The sequence below is a fragment of the Lygodium microphyllum genome, chromosome 16 (assembly GCF_053477565.2).
Source record: "Lygodium microphyllum isolate KBCC chromosome 16, Lygodium_microphyllum_v1.1.10, whole genome shotgun sequence".
Classification (NCBI taxonomy): domain Eukaryota; kingdom Viridiplantae; phylum Streptophyta; class Polypodiopsida; order Schizaeales; family Lygodiaceae; genus Lygodium; species Lygodium microphyllum.
Genome location: NC_141150.1, coordinates 77,621,257 through 77,642,191, shown reverse-complemented (window position 1 = coordinate 77,642,191; position 20,935 = coordinate 77,621,257). Strand labels below are relative to the sequence as shown.

The 20,935-nt window shown below is 41.5% G+C and overlaps 1 protein-coding gene across 1 annotated transcript in view; it reads left to right on the top strand.

Annotated features, from left to right (window-relative positions):
- Positions 1-20,935, top strand: part of LOC148023008 (Small GTP-binding protein) — a 65,513-nt gene that overhangs the window by 34,092 nt on the left and 10,486 nt on the right. The window contains exons 4-8 of the mRNA XM_087695988.1: positions 6,424-6,478; positions 14,100-14,167; positions 14,295-14,399; positions 14,548-14,619; positions 14,712-14,825. Of these exons, the coding sequence (XP_087552114.1) occupies positions 6,424-6,478; positions 14,100-14,167; positions 14,295-14,399; positions 14,548-14,619; positions 14,712-14,825 (414 nt within the window). The remainder of the gene's footprint in view (positions 1-6,423; positions 6,479-14,099; positions 14,168-14,294; positions 14,400-14,547; positions 14,620-14,711; positions 14,826-20,935) is intronic.

The following is a 20,935-nucleotide window of genomic DNA, read 5'->3' as shown; positions in this document are numbered from 1 at the left end:
AGTTGCCACTCTAGGGCTATGGCAAACTATCGTTGGAAACTGAAATCTTGTTGCTCGAATGAGTGTTAGAGGATTTTTATTGAATATAATTTTTGTTAAATTAATATTTTACGTTAATGCTACAATTTTTAACGTTAGTGCAATATTAAACGGTATTGAGATCTTAACATTTAATGTTTTATTATTGCTATCATTAATTTTAATGTTCATATTAGTGTTAATATTAATATTAACCTTACTATCAATGTTTGTTTTCAATGTCGAGGAGAGAGAAACATTGAAAATTGGTTGTGGAGAGAGGGTGGAAAAGTCATGGAGAAAGAATGATAATTGTGGATAGAGAAGTTGACTGTGATTGAGGGGAGACATAAATTAATTGTTTGATAATTGATGTGAAAATAAGGGAGACATTATTTATCATCTTCTCTTTTCTGTCAAGGAGAGAGTGAAAGAAAGTGGTGGTTGGTGGTTTTGGTATTGATTAAATGGGCTCACCCTCAAGCGTAGGAGCCAGTAGCACTCTGGGTCATGACCACATCCCAAGGGTTGGTGTCCCATACCACTAGCCCACATTATCCCAGTGTATGGATGTGTTAGCCGACGAGCCAAGAGTCCAAGAGTGGTCATCACACAATGAATGTTTACAATAGGGCCTTGAGTCCTATAAATAGGACTCAATTGCCTTAACCCGAAAGTGTCCTTGGTGCATTCGCACTAAGTCACTTCGTAACCACAGTGACCAATGCTACTAGCACCCATCAAGATGTCTAGGGACATAACACCTAGAACTTCCATAGTGTTTACCAAATCTTTTGAAGTCGATTCCATGTTCTTTTGTGGATACTTTTTGTCTTTGCAAAAGTACTCAATTTGATGCTATGCAAAATAGTAACCTTAGAGTGATCCTCAGAGTGAGTCACTTTGCGCTTGCCATCCTTTTTGTGTGACTCAAAAGATGAGAGATGAAATGCTACTGGGGTACTGGGGTAGAAGTTTTTCTTTGACCTCAAGGGAGAGGCAACTTGATGGAACCAACTTGTCTACCGGCTGCCAGTAGTTGCAACCAAAGTATTGTCTAACTTTTTGGGGGTATCTATAGACATCCTCTATAGAATCTAAAGGGTTGCGGAGCACCTCATTCTAGTAACGCGGCAGTAACTTGAAGAGAAATTAGATATAGAGTAATGCTGGTGGATCTTTCAAGACCTTCGTTTTGTGAAGAAAGTTTAAATTCTTATGAATAGGGTCTTCTTCTCCATGTCCAACTCAAACAACTTGCAAAAATTTTCAATCTAGTTATCAATTACATATTGTTTCTAAAACACATATTGAAATTTTGCCCATGTCGTTAGCTTGGATTGTAGCCTTGTCCACCAAGCATACGCCTTCCCTTGTAACAACATAATTTATATATGTTCCATATTCTAAATGTGGTCGAACTAGTACAGATCAAAATATGATGTCCATTTGGCCAACCACATGTCAATTTTGGTCTCATCATATTCCTTGTTTCCCCTTGAAAGGGATCAAGTTGAAAGTGGAGAAGAGGCTATAATGCTCAATAATTATAAAATTCTTTTGTTTTCAAGACTTAATATTTCAAGAAATGGAGAGAACAAATATTTAAAGCTAAATGTGAATTTACAGCCATAGAAATGTAAAAGTAATGGAGATAAGATTGAGGGTTAAAGATGGGCAAAACACTTCTCGTCTCTCCCCTTGCCATGGAAGAAATGTATTTTTACTCAATCGAAGTCCTTTAGAGAAGATATTAGAGAGTGAGGAGAAGTAGTTCTTAACGAAGAAGGACATGGAACTAATGTGGTCCTTGCATCTCTAAAACCATGTTTGTGTGCGCATGTGTGCATCTCTAAAACCAAAGTCCTTTAGAGAAGATCTCAGAGAGCGAGGAAAAGTAGGTCTTAATCTCATAAGACCATGTAAAGATGTACATGCAAACATGCATCACTTACTATGTAATAAAAACAACTCATTTCTTTACAAGATGAGCAAGCAAGAGGGAAAATGAGTCTTTCTCTGTTGATGAATAGTAATACATGGATATGGCTCGCTTCTTGTTCTTGAAATGGAAGAAGAGCTTGAAAAGGAGGAGATGTAATGAATTTATAGGTTTATTGTCTTGTAAAACAACAATGAAAGAAGAGGGAATATTGAGATATCTAGAAGTGTGGAGGATGATGATGTAGATGGATGGGGCCTATTAAGAAAAATAGGTATGCTTTGATACCATGTCAAGAAAATGACAAAGAGACTAGAAAGAACAGTGATGATGCACTAAATCATGCTATGAGAAGAGAAGCTAATATAGCGGAGCTGAAGCTTAGAAGATAACTACATTGTACTGTTTGAATTAGGCAGCAACACTTGTGGGGAATGCACATAGTGAAGGGAGTGAAACACTGTCCTCCGGGTAGTGGGCTATTGAAGTAATCACTGGAAGGTGAAGGACAGTTGTCAAGGGAGTGAAGCATAGTTCGTTGATGTTGTCAAAGATGTGGAAGATGATCATCAGCTGTGGAGGGAGCGAACCGCAATCCTCTGATGCCAAGGAGTTAGGCCAAGCTGCAAGTGCAAATGCCAGAACTCATAATGCTGAAAACGTAAACTGTAAAATGCTTATGTGCCTGTGTGGGAAAGGTCCTTAGATGTGGAGGCGATGCACGATGATAGCAAACACTGTACAAAACGCTAGGTAGATATTGATGCCAACAAATGGAGATTGTCTCCAAGTGGAGAAGACTTGTAGGAAGATTGAGGTTGTGTGGTGGAGAAGAGATTTCACCAACAAGGAAAGGAGGTCACCATCTACAAAAAACCTCCTAACGCAGACCCTGTGACGAGGGAATAAGGCGTATGAAGGAGAAGAGGAATGGTGACCACGAATTGCGATGCCCCTAGCAGGGTATGGGCAGCAATGGAGTCAAGAGAGAAGAGTGTTGGAGTGACGGAGGAAGAGGGGTGAAGAATGATTGAAGTGGGGTGTGGTGGTAAAGAATGAATCAAGTGGCTGCTTGTTTTTAGGCATAAATTGTCAAGGGTTGCGCACCATGGAGTAGGCGCCCACTGAAAAAGTGGCAAAAAATATAGACACCAACCCTTTTTGGGGCTGTAAGCACGAAACCCTAAATGAATTGTGTAAACTTAAGAAATGTTATACAAGAGTTTACAACCTAGAAAATTGATGTGGAATGAGGAACCAAGGGCTCTCTTTATAGGAGAAAGAGGAGAGCTAAAGCAAAATGGAGTAGCACAAGACAAGTGTCCAACCACATGTCATGAGCTGTGACAAGCGGTGGGACACTTGGAAGCTTGTGTGACAAGTGTCTTGATATGTGTCTCTTCTCTATGGCATTCCTTTTTGGGTTGAGTATTGTCAAGAATAGAAACGACCAAATTTATCAAGCATTGCAAAACACAAAACTTACTATTTCTAGGACATCCTATTTTTTAGGAGTAGCATTTTTAGAAGAATTCGAGGATCCTACAATTTAGGGATCTCCTAAAATTTAGGAACTCCCAATATGGGTTCATGTGTTCTTTACGAGTACATTACAAAAATAGTGCTAAAATTTTCATCCGAGTTTTCTATGCAAAGATGTGCATTTTAAGCTTTCGGCCTGCACATTGTACAAACATTTCATAATCATGCCATCTTGTTGATTGTAACTATTTGTTCTAGTGGATGTAGCCCACAGTTCAAGGCATTAATGCTTTCTATTTGCGAGCATGACCTTGATATGCTTAAGTTCTAGTCATAGGTGCCCAATTGGGTCATATAGGTGCAAGTATGTGGGTCCACCATAACTTGTGATCATGCATTAGTGGCCAGCTGTAATGCACTTTCTTTATATCGAGTAAGTGAAGAGGAAACAAATTTAATAAATAATCAAATATGGAAGTAATAGAAAGGATACAAATTCATTTTTTCTATTGTGTTATGACAGAGGTACTATTCTTGTGGTTGCGGGCACAAATGGAAATTGGGAAGGGCATAGCTTGGCCAAGTGCCAGTGCATGTTTTTAAATTGAGCTTGCAGAAGTGCCTACAAAAATACCATGAGGAATGGTTTTGTGTTAGACATCATGGAAGAAGATACTTCAGAATGAAGTCCATGTGTGTTGGGGTTCAAGAGAAGGTCGAGCATCCTCCGTGTGTTGAGATTTGGTCAAGGTTGGTGCATCGAAAGGAGGCACAATGTGAGAGGCTATGGTATCGATAGAGGAAAGTGATATGGAGAATGGAGAAGGGTTAAAGAGAGTAGAGGGCATAGAAGATTCTTTTAGAAAGGAAAACATGGGTAGAAGATGTTTGAGAGAGGAGAGATCAGACACTGCTGTAATAGCAGTATACAGTCTGCATGTAATGCCTTTTTTCTTTTTGGTTCCAAGCAGGGGGGTAGCTCGGGGGGCCTGATTTAGAGCTAGATTTAAGATAACTGAATGACTTTCAAAAGGTCAATAATTTCCTTAATAATGCCATTTGATTAACTCCCCGGTTCACCGAAAAGGAAAAGAACACATGGGTAAGGGCAGTACACGGATTCTATCCAATGATAAGTCTCTCCCTTCCATGCAGCAGTGATTGATGCCATGTGCCCTTGCCTCAACAGCTGCCCCTGACAGGCTTGTCAACAAATCCAAAAAACAACCACCCAAACCCCCCCCCCCCCCCCACAGTCTGCATGTAATGCCTTTTTTCTTTTTGGTTCCAAGCAGGGGGGTAGCTCAGGGGGCCTGATTTAGGGCTAGATTCAAGATAACTGAATGACTTTCAAAAGGTCAATAATTTCCTTAATAATGTCATTTAATTAACTCCCCTGTTCACCGAAAAGGAAAAGAACACATGGGTAAGGGCAGTACACGGATTCTATCCAATGATAAGTCTCTCCCTTCCATGCAGCAGTGATTGATGCCATGTGCCCTTGCGTCAACAGCTGCCCCTGACAGGCTTGTCAACAAACCCAAAAAACAACCACCAACCCCACGCACATCCCCCCCAACACACACACACATGCACGTGTGCGCACGCTCTCACATTGAGTTTGGCATTAAGTGTTCATGTCACAGCAGCATTAAATGCTTTGTGCCTCGACTTTGAAGACTCTAGCATAGAGTGGTTTGAGAATTTGTAGAATATACGACATTTTGGATGGCCTTTTTGGAGCAGTGGATCAGGGATGTTATAAGCTTATACTGCGCACATAGACATGTGCTTGCCCATGGTGCAAAATGGGAGAGGTTCTGCATGCAATGATTAGTTAGAAAGGGTAGATATTGTAGCCTTAGTACTGGTCAGCACATAGGCTTTTGCTCGTCATTGGTCCCGGCAGGGAGAAGTTTAGCATGCAAAGATTAGCTGGACAGGGGCACCATTTAGTGGCTTTTTTTGGTCGTCTTTATAGTGGAGGTGAAGTTCTTTTTGTCAAATAGACAGACGGGTTTGATCAATCTTCCTGTTCCAATCGGATGAGCTCGTGAATGTGGAGTTTGCAGATGATAGATCAACCAGCATAGCCATGTAAAAACAGGAAAAGTAGAAAAAGCATTATCCCGCAAAACTGCAATGCGTGTTTTAGCCTTTCTTTTCTGTGCTCAACTTGTTCACCTACATTGCCCCAAGCCTCAGCTGCTGTTGCCATGTAAGCTGCTCAACATCAGCTGCTGTGGCACAGCATCCTGTCACCTTCATACCAACTTGTGCTGAGAGGAAGAGATGAGACATGCTAACACATACCTGTGCAAGCAAGGAGCGGACACCTTGTGCTGAGAGGAAGAGATGAGACATGCTAACACATACCTGTGCAAGCAAGGAGCGCAAAAGACTACATGGCTTGCTCTTGAATAGGCCCCAAACATACAAATGAGTAACAAGCACAATCCAAGCCATGAATTCCCTCTTTCGCAAGCGGTGGCTGAAAAGCTTCATATTATTTATTCAGTTGGTTGGAAGCGTGGGGTCATTTTGTCCGTGAAATATGCACCAGTGATATGAGCAGCGTTCTACCACAACAACATGGTGAAATATTGTACACATAAATGATGCTAAGGAATGTGCCATATGGCGAATTGCGTAAATCTGCTTTCCTAAATTGATTGTTAACTTGGGGTGAAACCTCTTGTCTAGAAATGAATTAAAACTACAATAAACTTCTTAGCCCTTAATGTGAGCCTAACAATCAAGATGTGAAATTTGTATTCTTAACAATCTTTTTCTGATAATATGACAGTGGCCCGGGTAAAACTATCTTTGATATCAGTATCTTTGTATAGTTTTCTTTCATTAACAATGTCACTTATTTGTCTTACTGCATAAAGCATAGGCCATTCGAGATAGAGGACAAGCTGGTTAATGTTGTCCATTTGCTTTGGGTGGAGATTCAAGCCATTCCATGTTTTGTGCAGGTGTGGCTTTTTAGGGTTGCTTCACATGGATGTCTTTCATCAAAGGCTTGAGCAGGTGAGGTTGTGCTTATAAATTGCAATTGGGACATAAACATACCTTAATTCAATCAAAACCAGCTTCTTTCTTTTCAGCATGTATAGTGAAGCATCAATGTAAAGGGCCTCCACTTTCATATGAAATTTGATATCTACTTGGTAACTATATATGATCCAACTTGTATCTAACATGGAGAGGCTTCTTCAACCATTTCTCATGAAATGTCACGTGTTTCTAGGAAGGTTAAACAGTTTAGAGAGAGAATCACGTGCATCTAAAGAAGACCACACAATTTCCTAGTCCTGAATGTCAAATACACTCAACGAACTGCTGGTATCAATGATACTTATGTGCCTTGATAATGTTCGCAACGAAGTACTCTGCAGTGTAGAGAGAGTCTGACTTCACAGCCCATTTCCAGCGCCAAGCCTATGTCAATTTCCAAACTTGATAAGCATATCTTGACTCTTATCCTTGAAACTTTTCAAAATCACTCTTTATTACAAAGAGAAAAGGCCTTAATGAGGTTTTTACCATTGTTAGGCCATCTCATGCAAGTTGCTCGCATCACCATAGTTTGATGCACTTAGATTTTGCAGGATCTTGCACTTGTCAAACCTGATTCTTGTTTTTCAAGTATGCTAATGTGCACTTGGCCAAATACAGTTTACTGTGCAACAATTTTCATGATCTATAAACAATCAACCCTGTCAAGATCTTTTCCTTTCATTAATCAACAAAAGCATTACACAAAATCAAATGGAAGAAAGAGTAAAGTGGAGACAAGTACTGAAGTAATGCTTGCTACATATATTCTCCCCTACTAAGAGAACATTCATAAATGTAGTGTTTGTGGCTATTATGTAAACACATCACCTTTTTTGTTGTCAAAGAAGAGAAATCTATATATTAATGAACACCTCAGAGAATGAACATAAGGTAAAAATTCAATATGAGCCTCTATAGGACTTCAAAATAACATCCAAACACTAAAGGAAGTCTAGTATAGGAGCGCCAGTCTAAAATGCTAGACCATCTGTGACTCTAATGCCTGAATCCCAATTCTGCAGAAAGCATCTCTCCTTCTCCTCTTGCTCATGCTCTCTAAGTCACCCTGTAGTCTCTTACATCTTGCAGGGAGAGCAGTCCAAATCTTGAGAGGATCTCTATAGATGATCTTTAGGATCCCCATTGAAGCCTAACCATGTGCCTACTGCCAAACTCCAAGCAACCAACCATAAGAAGAGAGATTATCTATGTTTGTAGCTATCATGTAATCTCCTTCAGAATTCTGCAAAGGACATTGGCGAGACACCCTATCTTGTCTAATGCTGAGTAGCTGGTAGTACAGCTTTGATCTTGCTCATTTGAATCCTTCTCCCTAGTCTAGTGATGTTCAAAGAAGGGGACATCTCTAGGTCTGTCCTGAAAGGGGTCTCCATACCCATTCCCTAGATCACACTTTAATAGTTGAAGTGGTCTCCTCTACTAGGCCCAGGGTAGGTTCCCCATCTATCCAACAAACATATTGTCGATTTTGGGTCTAAGGGCCAGCTCCTGTGACATTGAACCACCACTTTAATCCTTTGACAATAGCGGCATGCGTACCCTGTCTCATTCAAATCCTCTCTCGTCAGTCTGCCATCCTTTGCTACCAAGAAGGTGAAGAAAGGCTTTGTGCTCATCCCAATCACAGCAATAAGGATGTCTCTTCTAGTGAATGGACCAATGCAAGTTTGAGAAGTCCGTCACAATCCTCTAATGCACCACCTTAGGGGTATTGATACTAATTTTTTGGGTAAATGACATCTGAGATCATATTAACAAGCTTCCATGCATGCAGTCACATGCTATTCTTTCATCTATGAATGGAGGATAGTCATCAATAATTTTGTCTTCTCTGTTTCACCCACATGCAAGCACACCACCTTGGCTTACACCCAACATTGGTAGCAAATCATGGCCAGCCCAATAAACATGTTTGCCTACGTTTTCTCTGCCACATTCTTTGCAGCTTGCCTTTTCTCTATGGCTACCACACAGACACTTTTTTTGGGGGGGTGAAACAATGGTGCAATTACAATATAGCAATGTGTACAGGGACATATGCATTTCTGATAGGTCCCAATGCTTTGCACAATGGGCTATTACAAATGCCTCAGACAGACCACTATGTTGTGAGAATGCACAATGGAAGAGGAATGAAAGTGAAAGCACAAAAGAATTAGGAGGAAAATACTGATCTGAACACTGATACAGGGCTGGACACAATTAGCAGCTGCACGCTGTGGAGGTGCATCATCGAGGCTGCCAAACTGATAGCAGAAGATGTGATTGGAAAAGATGAGGGAGCATGGATGCCTGGAATGAGGAGCCAATGAATGTGTGGACACATGGGTTGGGGCTGTCTATAAATGGGAAGTAGGCACTAGAACAGGCCAAGTTGATGCTAGAAGAATGGTACCTGCTGAAAATGGCCACCTATTTGCTACCTAGCTGCTGACATGCCTAGGTGACAAATGCACTCCACTAAAAGATCAATGTGTAGTGTGAATAGGCTAAATGAACTAGTGGATGAATGCAAAGGAAACCCTAATCACCTAATGTCCCTGAAATGAAGAAGACATACAACGAGGACCAACAAAAACCAAGAGAAGCTCTCGTAGCTTATAGACAAGATGAGCATCACAATATCTAATGACTTGGGACTTAGAAGACACAATATACATGGGTGTGTGCAAATAAATACATGAGCAAAGAAAATAAACGCATAGTGTATGATAACACACAATGATTAACAATAGAACTCAAGGTGAAGAATAACCCGCAGACAATGTAAATAAATGATGAGAACACACTATGCTAAGTGAATACAATGATCTCGAGCCTCTGTGTCTCCGTGTGAACTGGGGCATATATGAACTGAAGAGTGTGTCATACTATGCAGATCTTGAATCACAGCAGGCAGCCTCAAAAGGTAATGAGCTGCTGTAAATGTAGAGGAGAGTATGCATTCTGTTTGGAACAGGCTGAAAACAGGCAGTAGGCAGCATGGCGGCCTGCACAAAGTGAAAACGCAAGGCTGAAGCTGAAGACAAGTGATCTGCTGCAAAATGCAGCCCCTTTAGGCTGGTGACAGCTCCTCTGAAGTGGCAGCTGCTGATGCAAAATGCAACAATTCGTTGATGCCTGTAGGCTGCTGGATGCCGTGGACAGGTTGAGCGGCAGCTGGACAGGCTGACAACTGATGGTGATGAAGTCCAGCAGCTTTCAATGTTAGCCAGTATGAGGGTGACAGCAGCAATTGGCAGCAAATAGGGCGGCTCAGCTGGAATAGGCTGGAAATGCGATCCGTGAACTGAGATGTTCTTTTTGCGGGGTGGAGACAGAAGTGCAAACAGGGTGCTTGCTAGCTGGTGGAGAGGGGAAATTCGCAAAACAAGATGGGCTAAATGGCTTGGCAGCATCTCTATTTATAGATGTGGATCTGACCAAAGTTTGGGTGTTTGCTTATGGGACATAGAAACTTTCTATCATTTTGAGTTTTGGGGCTGTTTAAAATGAGTTTTGAGGCTGTTTAAAATAAGTGTTTTTTAAAAAGTTTAATACCCTCTCTCAAGCCCACAACTAGAACACGAGAGACTACAAGTGTAGCTCACTTAGAATACTCATCCCACCCCAAGCAGCTAGGGCATTGGTCTAGGGGTGCACGAGGGTACCCAAGAATCTACCAAGATAGAGGTGAGGGTTATCTTTCCTCGGCAGCCCAAAGGGCCACCCTAGAGAGGCCAAGGCACTGGACAAAGGATGCTTGTTAGTTGCCTAGTGGCCTACCAGGACCTGCAAAGGGGATGAAACCACTTTGAACTATCTTTTTCTGTTCTTTTCTCTTTCTTTTTTTAATCCCTCTTTTTTGTTTTTTCATATACATTTGTACCCATGGAGGGAAAAGAGGATGGTTGGCTCCAACATCACAAAAGAGAAAGTCTATCCTAACCACCAACCAAGGTGTTGGTGACGAGGGAAAATATGGAGGTATGTGTTGAATGCTGCCATAGAATGTATTGGCATAGAGACTGCCATAGGATGTGCTGCGAATATGGTGGATCCCAAAACCAACTACTTTGTGATGAAGGAAAGGGGATAGGATGCACATATGCAAGGATATTTTCATCCTTGGATGGGCGGTTGCAAATACAAATTTCCCTCTTATCCAAAGTGCTTCCTTTACGAAAAACACAGTAGCAAGGTGTAATGCAAAGTGTCATGCTTAAACAAAATGCTATACACAATAAGAACCCCTCTATTATAAAGATGCTTTTTCAGATGATTGTTAGGTGGAAGCAATGAAGGCTGAGATTGAGTCCATCCATTAAAATGACACTTGGGGAGCTATGTGACTTGCCTCACGGCAAGCATACCATAGGTACCAAATGGATTTATAAAGTTAAAAGAAAGTCATATGGTTCTATTGATAGGTACAAAGCCCGCCTTGTTGTTGCCAAGGGCTATGCCCAACAACAAGGAATCGACTTTGAGGAGACTTTTGTCCCTACCTCTCGCATTACTACTATCAGGAGTACTATTGCCCTTTTTCACTTTCATTGGGAGGTGTAGTAGCTGGATATCAAAACGGCATTTCTCCATGGATATCTCATGAAAGAGGTATATGTTTCTAAACCTTCACGATTTGCACTTAAAGGCTTTGAACACAAAGTTTGTTATCTCAAGAAGGCTTTGTATGGTTTAAAGCAAGCTCCACAGGCTCGGTACGCTCGTATACATTCTCATCTTTTGCATCTTGGATTTTGGAATAGTCCTATTTTGGTTACTCTTTACATTGGACATGAGGAATCTGATTTTATTATTATTGTGCTTTATGTTGATGACATCCTTGTCATTAGTACCAATGCTGGTCAAATTGTAGCGTTTAAGGCTGATTTACAGTAAGCATTTGCCATCTGAGATCTTGGTCTACTTCACTACTATTTGGGTACCCAATTTGCCATCATTGAGGGGGGCATCATTATGCCACAATCCAAGTATATTGGATAGCTTCTTTAGTGTTTTCAATTTGAGGATTGTAAGCTCGTGTCTACTCCCTTGGAGCTTGGTTTTAGATTCACTTGTGATGATGGTAGCGCATCCTTTGATACTACTTTATATCAGCAGGCTGTTGGATGCTTGATTTAGCTATGTTACACGAGGCTCGATCTTCAATTTGCTGTGTCCCAATTGAGTAGATATATGCACAACCCTTGAGTACTTCATTGGCAGACAATGAATCATGTATTTCGGTATCTTAAAGGCATCCAAGATCTTGGCCTTTTCTACTAGGTTGATTCTTCACTCTCTTTTCATGGATATTCTAATAGTGATTGGGTTGGATGTTCAGATTCTTGTCTCTCTCATAGTGGCAACTGCTTCTTCTTGGGTACATCTCTTGTTTCTTGGTTTAGTAAGAAACAAGCTACAATTGCTACTTCCAGTTGTGAAGCCGAGTACAGAGCAATATTCACAGCCACACCCAACACCTTTGTGATGCAATGCTCAGCTTTAAAGAGGGTTCATGTGCATCCGATTGTCGTGATCTCATTACTACACTTTGGTTACTATTGATATTTTCTCTATGTGTTTTTTTAATTGCACAGAACTTGTGCAACCCTTGTGAGTTTGTATTTTTTGTCTCCTTTTCTCCTTGAAGATCCCATGTTTTCCTTCATGTTCTCTATATCCCCCTCGTCATCGCTCCTCCAACATTTTCTCTTGATGATCAGCATGTATACATTATTTACTCTACAAGTGTTATGTTGGAGACTTGTGTTGTTCAGCTTTAGGTTTTTTACAGCTGTTCTAAGGGCATATGCATCACATTACATGAGGAATCCCAAAATTTTAGCTGCAATTTCTGTTGTACATGTACCCACGGGCATAAAATTTGACATGAATGGTCAAAAGCCCCAAAATTTTGTGCTCAAAGCATCAAACACACATCTGCATTTTCTTTGTCATGCATAAAATAGTCCAATTTTGCCAAAATAGAGCGATTTCAGCAAAACCCCCAAAATTTACCAAGTGTTGATGTCCAAATTGCGTGGAATTCAACCTGCATGTACATAAAATGACCAAATACTGCACAAATTTTGCCCAAACTGCAAAAGCCCCAAATTGCACGGGGTCCAATGTGCTTCCATGTCGAGAAATTGGGTTAATTTTAGCCCAATTTGTGCATGTACATTAAAAGCCCCAAATGTCGGGGACAAAATGTCACAATTTCCTGCAATTTCGGAGACAAATATCAGTGTTGCATCTTGCTTGCACCAAATCTGGACAAATCCCCAAATTTTCCAAGTCCTATGTGCACTAATTTCAGTGAAATTGAAAGAATTTCACTAAAATGTGAAAAACCCCGAAATTCCCAGGCAAATGTGAACCGACTTTGCAACTTTTGAGTCAAATTGTCCAATTCTGTGTTGAGATCCCCAAATTCGGGAAAAGCCCCAAATTTCTGGCTCAACTTTGCATAGATTTTTGCACACTATGTTTGCGCGCGCGAACACCCGGAGGAGAGGAGGCAAAAGTAATCTCAAATATTTTTGGAAAAACAAGAGGAGAAAAAATTGCGGGTCAATGGGCCTTTCAGGTCTTTTGACCTGTCGTGCCAGCCAAATTGCTGCCGCTGAAGTCGTCCGGTCCGTTGCAGTTGCCGTCAGCGAGTTGCCCGTCAGCTGCTGCCCATCGCGCACCTGGTCCACGTCAACTGCAGTCGACTGCTGCTCCCGCTACTCACACGTCACGTCTGCTGGAGTCGCACGTATCAGGCCGTTGCCTACTCGCCCAGCCTGTCACACGCGCTGTCGCGGTGGTCCACACTGGACCTTCTGCAGCCCATGACTTGCTCGCCTGTCCTGTTCGAACTCCGAGAGGCACGAACGCCTCAACCGCAGCTCTAATACCAGTTTGTAGGGACCGGTTAGGCACGGAGTCGAGACAGACTGTCCTTACGCGCAGTGAGAGACAGAGAGTGAGGGAGAGCAGAGTAGAGAGTGAGCACATTTGTAGGTACAATGACGAGTGTGTACCTTTAGGTTTTTAGATAGATATACATGTGTAAGTACAAGTGCTAAGGGTGTGTTCACATCCGAGCACATTTAAAAGGCACGAGGCCTTTATTCCCAACATTTAGTTGTTTATGGTGTTGGCTTGTCTTGGGCCTTTAGAGCGCTGACATGTGTGAGTATCCTTAGCATTTTGAAAGGGACTGTTTCTGGCAAAACTGTTTGTATCTCAGCAGCAGGACACATCCCAGGTTAACCGCTGTGGCTTGGTGGTGCCGCACACCAGGCTCAGCATGGTGAAGATTATGTTACTGCTGATGGTGCCGGATGAACTGCCCAGAAACGCTAAAACGACCTGAAAAATCTAAACACATTAGCTGGACCATGCTGAAACCCTAATCTGACCTGGTTGATTTCATTAAAACTTTCTGAGTCAACTCCATAATAGTGGGTCTACGCATTTCTTTGTCATTAATACTGTCATAGTCTTGCACGCCTTCAATATTCAGGACTGGTAGGAACTACTTTTCCAACCCATATGCATGATGGTGAACTTATTGGCATTCTTGTGTTGCAAGCAGGAATATGGTGCTCAGGTGATTACTACTGCACCAACTGTCCCTTACATTTTTGACTATGCTGATGGAAGGTACTTCTAACTTCTCTGAAGTTCACTCAAGTCTGTATAAGCTTTTCAGTTTGCACTGTCTGCAGGTTTTGATGAGAGTGAAGACTATGTGACAAACATTGCTTTGCTCTTTGATTCTGTCTTGTAGTAAAATAAATATCCAGAATCCAGCAGCGTTGTCTTCTGCTGTTGGGCAAAAGGCTGTCTGTGCATGGGAGCCTACAGTGATTGCTACCATTGTTACTCCTAGTGAGTAAGCTCTCTGCTATTATCTCAGTTCAATAAGCATGAAGACATAGTAAGCAAATAGGAAAGGGTCTGCTTTTCAGTTATGCACAATATAAGGTTTGCAGGTTTGCATTCTAAATCTACTTACTCTTCTTCATTAACAACTCTCTTAGGTACATAGGTGGTCTGATTACTCTTTGCTCTGAGAGAAGAGGTGAGCAGTTGGAGTACAGCTATATAGACAGGTGAAAGTTGTAGAGAATGAGAAGTTGTTTTTACAATTTTGCCCCATGTGTTTGCTTCTTACACTGGTTTCTGTGCCCTTCCTGTTTGATAGCCAGCGTGCTTTGCTGAAGTATAAGTTGCCACTAAGGGAGATAGTTGTGGATTTCTACAATGAATTGAAGAGTATAACATCAGGTTATGCATCTTTTGACTATGAAGATGCAGGGTAAGTCCATACAATGTACTGAAAGTTGTTTGAAGAGTCAGAGTGCTGCAGTTTCCAAGTTTTCTCATAATCAATAAATGAATGTTTGTAGCTATTTATACTGGAAAATTTTAGTTATGACGTGTGAGAAAATCTGCCTTAAGAGTAGTTTATTCCAGTCTAGAGTGGTATCACCAGCCCACATCGGGGACTGAGTTTTTGGCTGATCACAATGCTAAGGCTTGAGAACAAGGTGCATGCAGAGATAATTTGCAAGCTGCACGTAGTGCACACACATGCCACATGTGAAAACTGAGATGAAACGACAGCACTGATGGCTCACAAATCTTTGATACTGTCACACAATGGAACACTGCAGTTCCAGCCTTAGATACAACAGTATATGCTAAGTGCACTCTGACATTGACTTGTGATGGGTTGATGATTATGCAGGTGGAGCATACGTGCTTTAAACAAGCCGAAACTGGCCTTTAAAAATCCAAATGGCAATAATCATAAATTTAATCTGGAAAGCACTTAATCTAAGCAGTTAACTGACTGACTTAATACATGGGAGCTAGAATGCTCGTGCTGAGTGACACAGAAAAGAGCTAGACACAGCCCCTTATGTCCCTCATTGATTCAACATTGGCTCACAACCAGGAGATGATATGAGAAATGGCACCAGTTAACACTCCCTCTCAGATCTTGGGTATGTGAGAAATGGCACCAGCTATGGAGGAGAGAGAAAAAAGAGACAGTGACAATGTGTGAGCTGAAGCAAAAAAGTAGTGTACTTGCTAAACTTAAAAGATAGAGTGAAAGTATAACTAATGTTTAGGTCAAGGGTTGACCTAACCAGCCTTCCACCAATAAATAAGACAGCCATGGCTGTAAATTGAAACATTAGACATCTCTTCACCATCATGCATAGACAACTTTAGGCCTAGCTCCATAGGAGTGCACATAGGCTTGCAATTTTGCATATTAAAACTATGTAAAAGCTTGTCCACATATTGTGACTGTGACATGATGATGCCATGCTAATTTTGGGGGAATTGAATCCCCAAATAGTAGTGTAAACAGTCTATATTTGATATAGCGAATGCATGTTTCAATTCAACCTTGAAATCGACAAATTTATCCTTTTTAGGTTCAATGAGCAGCATATTATCCACATGAAGAATGATAACCAACAAGTCCCCCCCTTCATTATCAATGTAGAGAGTGGGAGCAGTTGGACTATTTTTGAACTCTTTGTTGGGCAAATAAGCATCAATTTCAGAGTACAAAGCACAAGGAGCTTATTTGAGACCATAAAGAGCCTTATGCAACCTGCAAAACATGTGCTATTTTCCCTTCACCACAAACCCTAGAGGTTATGGAATGTGGATATCCTCATGTAGGTCTCTATTAAAAAATGATGTCTTTGTGTCCAATTGATGTAATTTTCATCCATAATTTGCAGCCATAGCAATGCCACATCTCACTGTAGTCATAGGGGACGTAGGAGTAAAGGTTTCCTTATAATCTATGCCCTTTTTTAATGCACAACCTTTTGGTGCCAAATGTGCCTTGTATGTTTCAATAGTGCCATTAGCTGTACATTTGAGTTTAAAAATCCATTTTGTGCTAATAGCCGTTTTACGAGGTGGTAAATCAACAAGATCCCATGTAGAGCTAGTGTCAATAGAGTCTAACTCTTCTTACATGGCTTGCATCCAATGGATATCTTCTTGGGCTTTGTCTTAGGAAGTAGGTTCATTATCATCTAATAGTGAGCTCATGAACACATGCTCATCACAAGCATCATCTACTTCTGTAAAATTAGCCAAATGTGGCCCCCATGCATTATATGTTGCATGTCTAGCAGCTCTTCTAGTTCTCTGAGGTAAGGGAGCATCCGGTCTACTCTCCTTGAGAGTTTGTAACAACCATTTAGAAATTGTTTTAGCTGCATTTACAGCATCCCTTTCATGCTCTACTACGTCTTTCATTGCATGCGGCAATCCAAGATCAAGTGCCTGTTGTTTGGGAGCATATGGTGCAGCAACAACTTGCTGTTATAAGTTTGTCCAGCCATTTACAGCAGGCTTGGACCCCAAAGAATGTGGCAAAAGACCTCAAATACATCATCTATGTCATAGATGGTTGGCATCTCAAACTAGTCATGTGAAAATGCTGCATTTTAAACAAAGATAACATTTGGATTGACAAATACTTTCTTTGTGCGTGGATCATACAAATGATAGCCTTCGCTCATCGAACTTTAGCCAATAAAAATACATTTTATGACTTTGTCATCAAGCTTTTCATGAAGCTCCTTCGGGACGTGCATAGGCTATACATCCAAACACCCGAAAGTAATCAACCTTGGTTTTCTTTTCATGACAAGCCTCAAATGGTGTGATCGTCTTTAGTGCTTTTGTGGGTGCACGATTTAAGACATGATTTGCATACTAAAGGCCCTCAAGCCAAAACTTGTGTAGCAGCCCTTTGCTCCTAAGCATACAATGAGTCATTTCAATAAATGTCTAATTTTTCCTCTCAACAATACCATTTTGTTGAGATGTCATTGTGACAGTGGCTTAATCGTAATACCATTTTCAAGCAAAAATGTCTTAAGCACAAGATATGTATTACCCTCCTCCATAGTTATCGGGTACGATATGGTACGGTACGATAAAATACGGTAGTAAATGATACCTCATGATTTTATAAGGTATGGTACGATATTAGTACAAAAAAAAAATTAAGATGATTTTTTAAATAACAAAACCCATAAATCATTAAATGATAGATCATAGAATACATGTTTAAAGTGGAAATAACCATTTCATTACAGAATAAGATGAATACATGGGGTGACCATTGCGGTTGCATGGCTGCGCAAAACATTTGATACAAAAAAAAAGAGAGAACTATGTCATATGAATCTATGATGAGGCATCACTCTCATCATCATCGAAACCATTTGAGTGCTCAGCAAGAGAGTTTGAAGATGACTCCTTGGCATCCGATGATGAGATACACTCATACTCATCCTCACTGATGAGGTTACCATCATCATCAAATGATGGCTCCCTAGGTGGCAACTGTGTAGGCAAGGGGGGGATGTCATCTTGAGGCACAGGATGTGAGCTACTAGGGCCCCGCCTTACATATGTTTGCAAGCCACTCGAACCATCCCTCGATGATGGAGGGGGTTGCTACCACCTACTCGAACTTCTCACCCATGAGTACGCTGACGACAAGTGTCACGAGTATCTGCTGCTATAAGCTCTCTATAGAGCTCTGCAAAAATCATCTGCTCCTCCTCGTTCACCTTCTTATGTATACTCGAAAGAGTGTCACTCATCAACTTCAATGTATCAACATTCACCTACACAATGCAGTGATGCACGTAAGATTGATCATTGTAAATGTTGAAGTCTAAATTGTAAAGTATAAACTTCAAAGTTCAAAGTTTAAAAGTTAAAACAACACACTCATACGTAACACCCTGTAAAAGGGAGTCAAGACAATGACAACGGCACAGACTTTTTGCCAAAACTGCTCATTAAGGTACAAGCGCTGCATAGCTTTGGCCTCCTCTGTCTCATGCTCATCCCACTCATTCCATAGAGTGGACAACACTGTCTGGTGCAAGGTACGGACTGCACCTCGTGAAGGTGCTCCAGTAATAACTACATGTAAGTAAAGTGAGTTGAAGAAGGCTTCTTCAACTCCAGTATGCTATGCTCATGATACATCGCAAGCACCTTTACCTTTACCGTGAAGAATGTGATAATTGATGTAGGTTTGCGGACCACCCTCTTCACCCACTTGAGCTTTCCAATGTCCTCCATGAGCAAGTCCAAATAATGACTTGCACATGGAGTCCACACAATCGTAGGGAACTCGGCCTCAAGCAAATGGCCCATGCGCGGACCATTCGATGCATTGTTAGTAACAACTTGCACCACATTTGAGGAGCCCACCTACAACCACAATTTACAAATTACAAGTAAGTATACTTATTACTAACAATACTTGGAAATTGGAGATTAGAGAGAGAAAGAGTTGAAACTTGAGCCTTTCAAGTTTCAACTTTCAACTTTCAAGATTCAAGAATGAAAAGAGATGGGGCCCGAGGTTTGGGGGCCTTGCGGCCCGGGGGGAAAGAGAGAATTAAGATAGATCATAGATACTAGAGAGAAATTAGTTATTAGAATAGGGAGATAGATGGTTATGCATAAATCAAATTTCAATCATGATTCATGATATTATCATAATGAAAGAAAGTGGAATAAATTTAAAAGGCAAATTGCAATGTATATCTCAATGATAGCTTGTCGAATGTGGCGGTAGATGAATGCACCCATCGTTTTTCTCCCCCTCTTGCCAGTATTTACGGCCCGCAAAAAGTAAGTACCGAGTGGACATGAGATGAGCATATTGATGTTGCCACGTTTCTTATGATCACTCCATCCGTTGGTGAGAATGGAGCAACCATATTTTATCCATGCAGCCCAAATAGGATCAAGGGCTCTATCAATCCTCTTCTTCTCTTCATCAATCTTTTTTGTCCTCATGTTATTGTATGTAACATCGGTCCATCCTTTACATGGACCCACATTGGCAATGGCTTTTACTATCTTTTTCCATTGCTCTTGCTTTAGGACATTGAATGTAAGATTGTACTCAATCACTGTGCATGCAATTTCAATGTCCGTAAGTTGTTGCCTCTCTCTAAGAAAGGCAACCGATCCACATACATGACCGGGAGCTTGAGAGAGAGAGAGGATTGTCTTTTCGGCACCGCATGAGCCTCCACTCTTTGTCTTTTACGAGAGCCGTATGCGGATGTGGAGCCCCCACCACCAATGGTAGAGGCCTCTCCCGCATCGGTTGAAGATACGCCCACATTGGATGCTTCCTTGTTAGTAGGTATAGGAGTTGGTGTCGATAAGCCACTTTCTCCTCCTCTTGTCGATCCCCCTCTCATCTTGGCGAGAATCTCCTCTGTAATGTTTTGAGGGATCTCCTTGCATGGAGCAACTTGCCCCCCCGTCTTGGAAATATGCTGGAGAAGCCGAGTTGCACCACTTAAATAGCGCTTCCCGCAATACTTGCATGTCCAGTGGTGGGAGTTGGACTTCTTTGTGTCCCTCTCCACATGGATCGCATGCAAATTGAAGGTCTCGTGCCTCTCATGAGTCATGGTGCCGATGACGGGGAGAGAGAGAGAGAGAGAGAGAGAGAGAGAGAGAGAGAGAGAGAGAGAGAGATGTTTGAGTCTCGCCTCTTGAAACTTGAGTCTTGAAAGTTGAAAGGGAGGGAGACTCGAGAGGCTCGAGGGTTGAGGTAAAGTTAAAAGAGCAAGAGTGAGAGAGAGGGGATGGGAGATGAAAATGGAAAATGCTTTGATAGGGTGTGGGATAGAGGGGATGGGAGATGAGATTTGAGAATGGCAAATGCTTTGATAGGGTGTGGAAAAGAGAGGATGGGAGGTGAGATTTGAGCATAGTTACCTGGAACGGGAAACGGGACCCCCTGGAACGGGGGAGCGTCCATGGTAGGGGAACGGGAATGGGCGGGGAACGGCACGTCTTAAGCGCCCAGATATGCCCTGCATGACCAAGTTGCCCCAAAGAATGTCCCTCTAATTGCCCCAATATCCCTCAATGCTCCAAATTGACCCGAATGTCCCAAAATTGACTCAATTACCCCCACAGCTCCAAATTGCTATGAATTGCCTCAATTATTCTATTTTCCCTTGAAATTAGACAATATAAATGGATGATTACCTTGGAATTGAGAATAGGCTGAAATTTGATTGTGATTTGCAAGAGTTCATAATGCATTGAGCTTTGCATGGACTCCTAATTGGCTTGTGGGTTATCTTGACACTTTGAATATTCAATGTGAGAGAGAGAGAGAGAGAGAGAGAGAGAGAGAGAGAGAGAGAGTATATTAACGTCTCTAAAAGGCCAATGTGGCCTATGAGACCAAAGCAGTACATACAATGATGGTGTGTTTCTCATCTAGAACGAGAAAAAGATGAAAAACATGCCTATAAGACTGAAAAGGAAATGAAATGAAATAGTGTCCCATAAAAGGGAAACAAGTCAGTGATCTGAAAGTGAGAG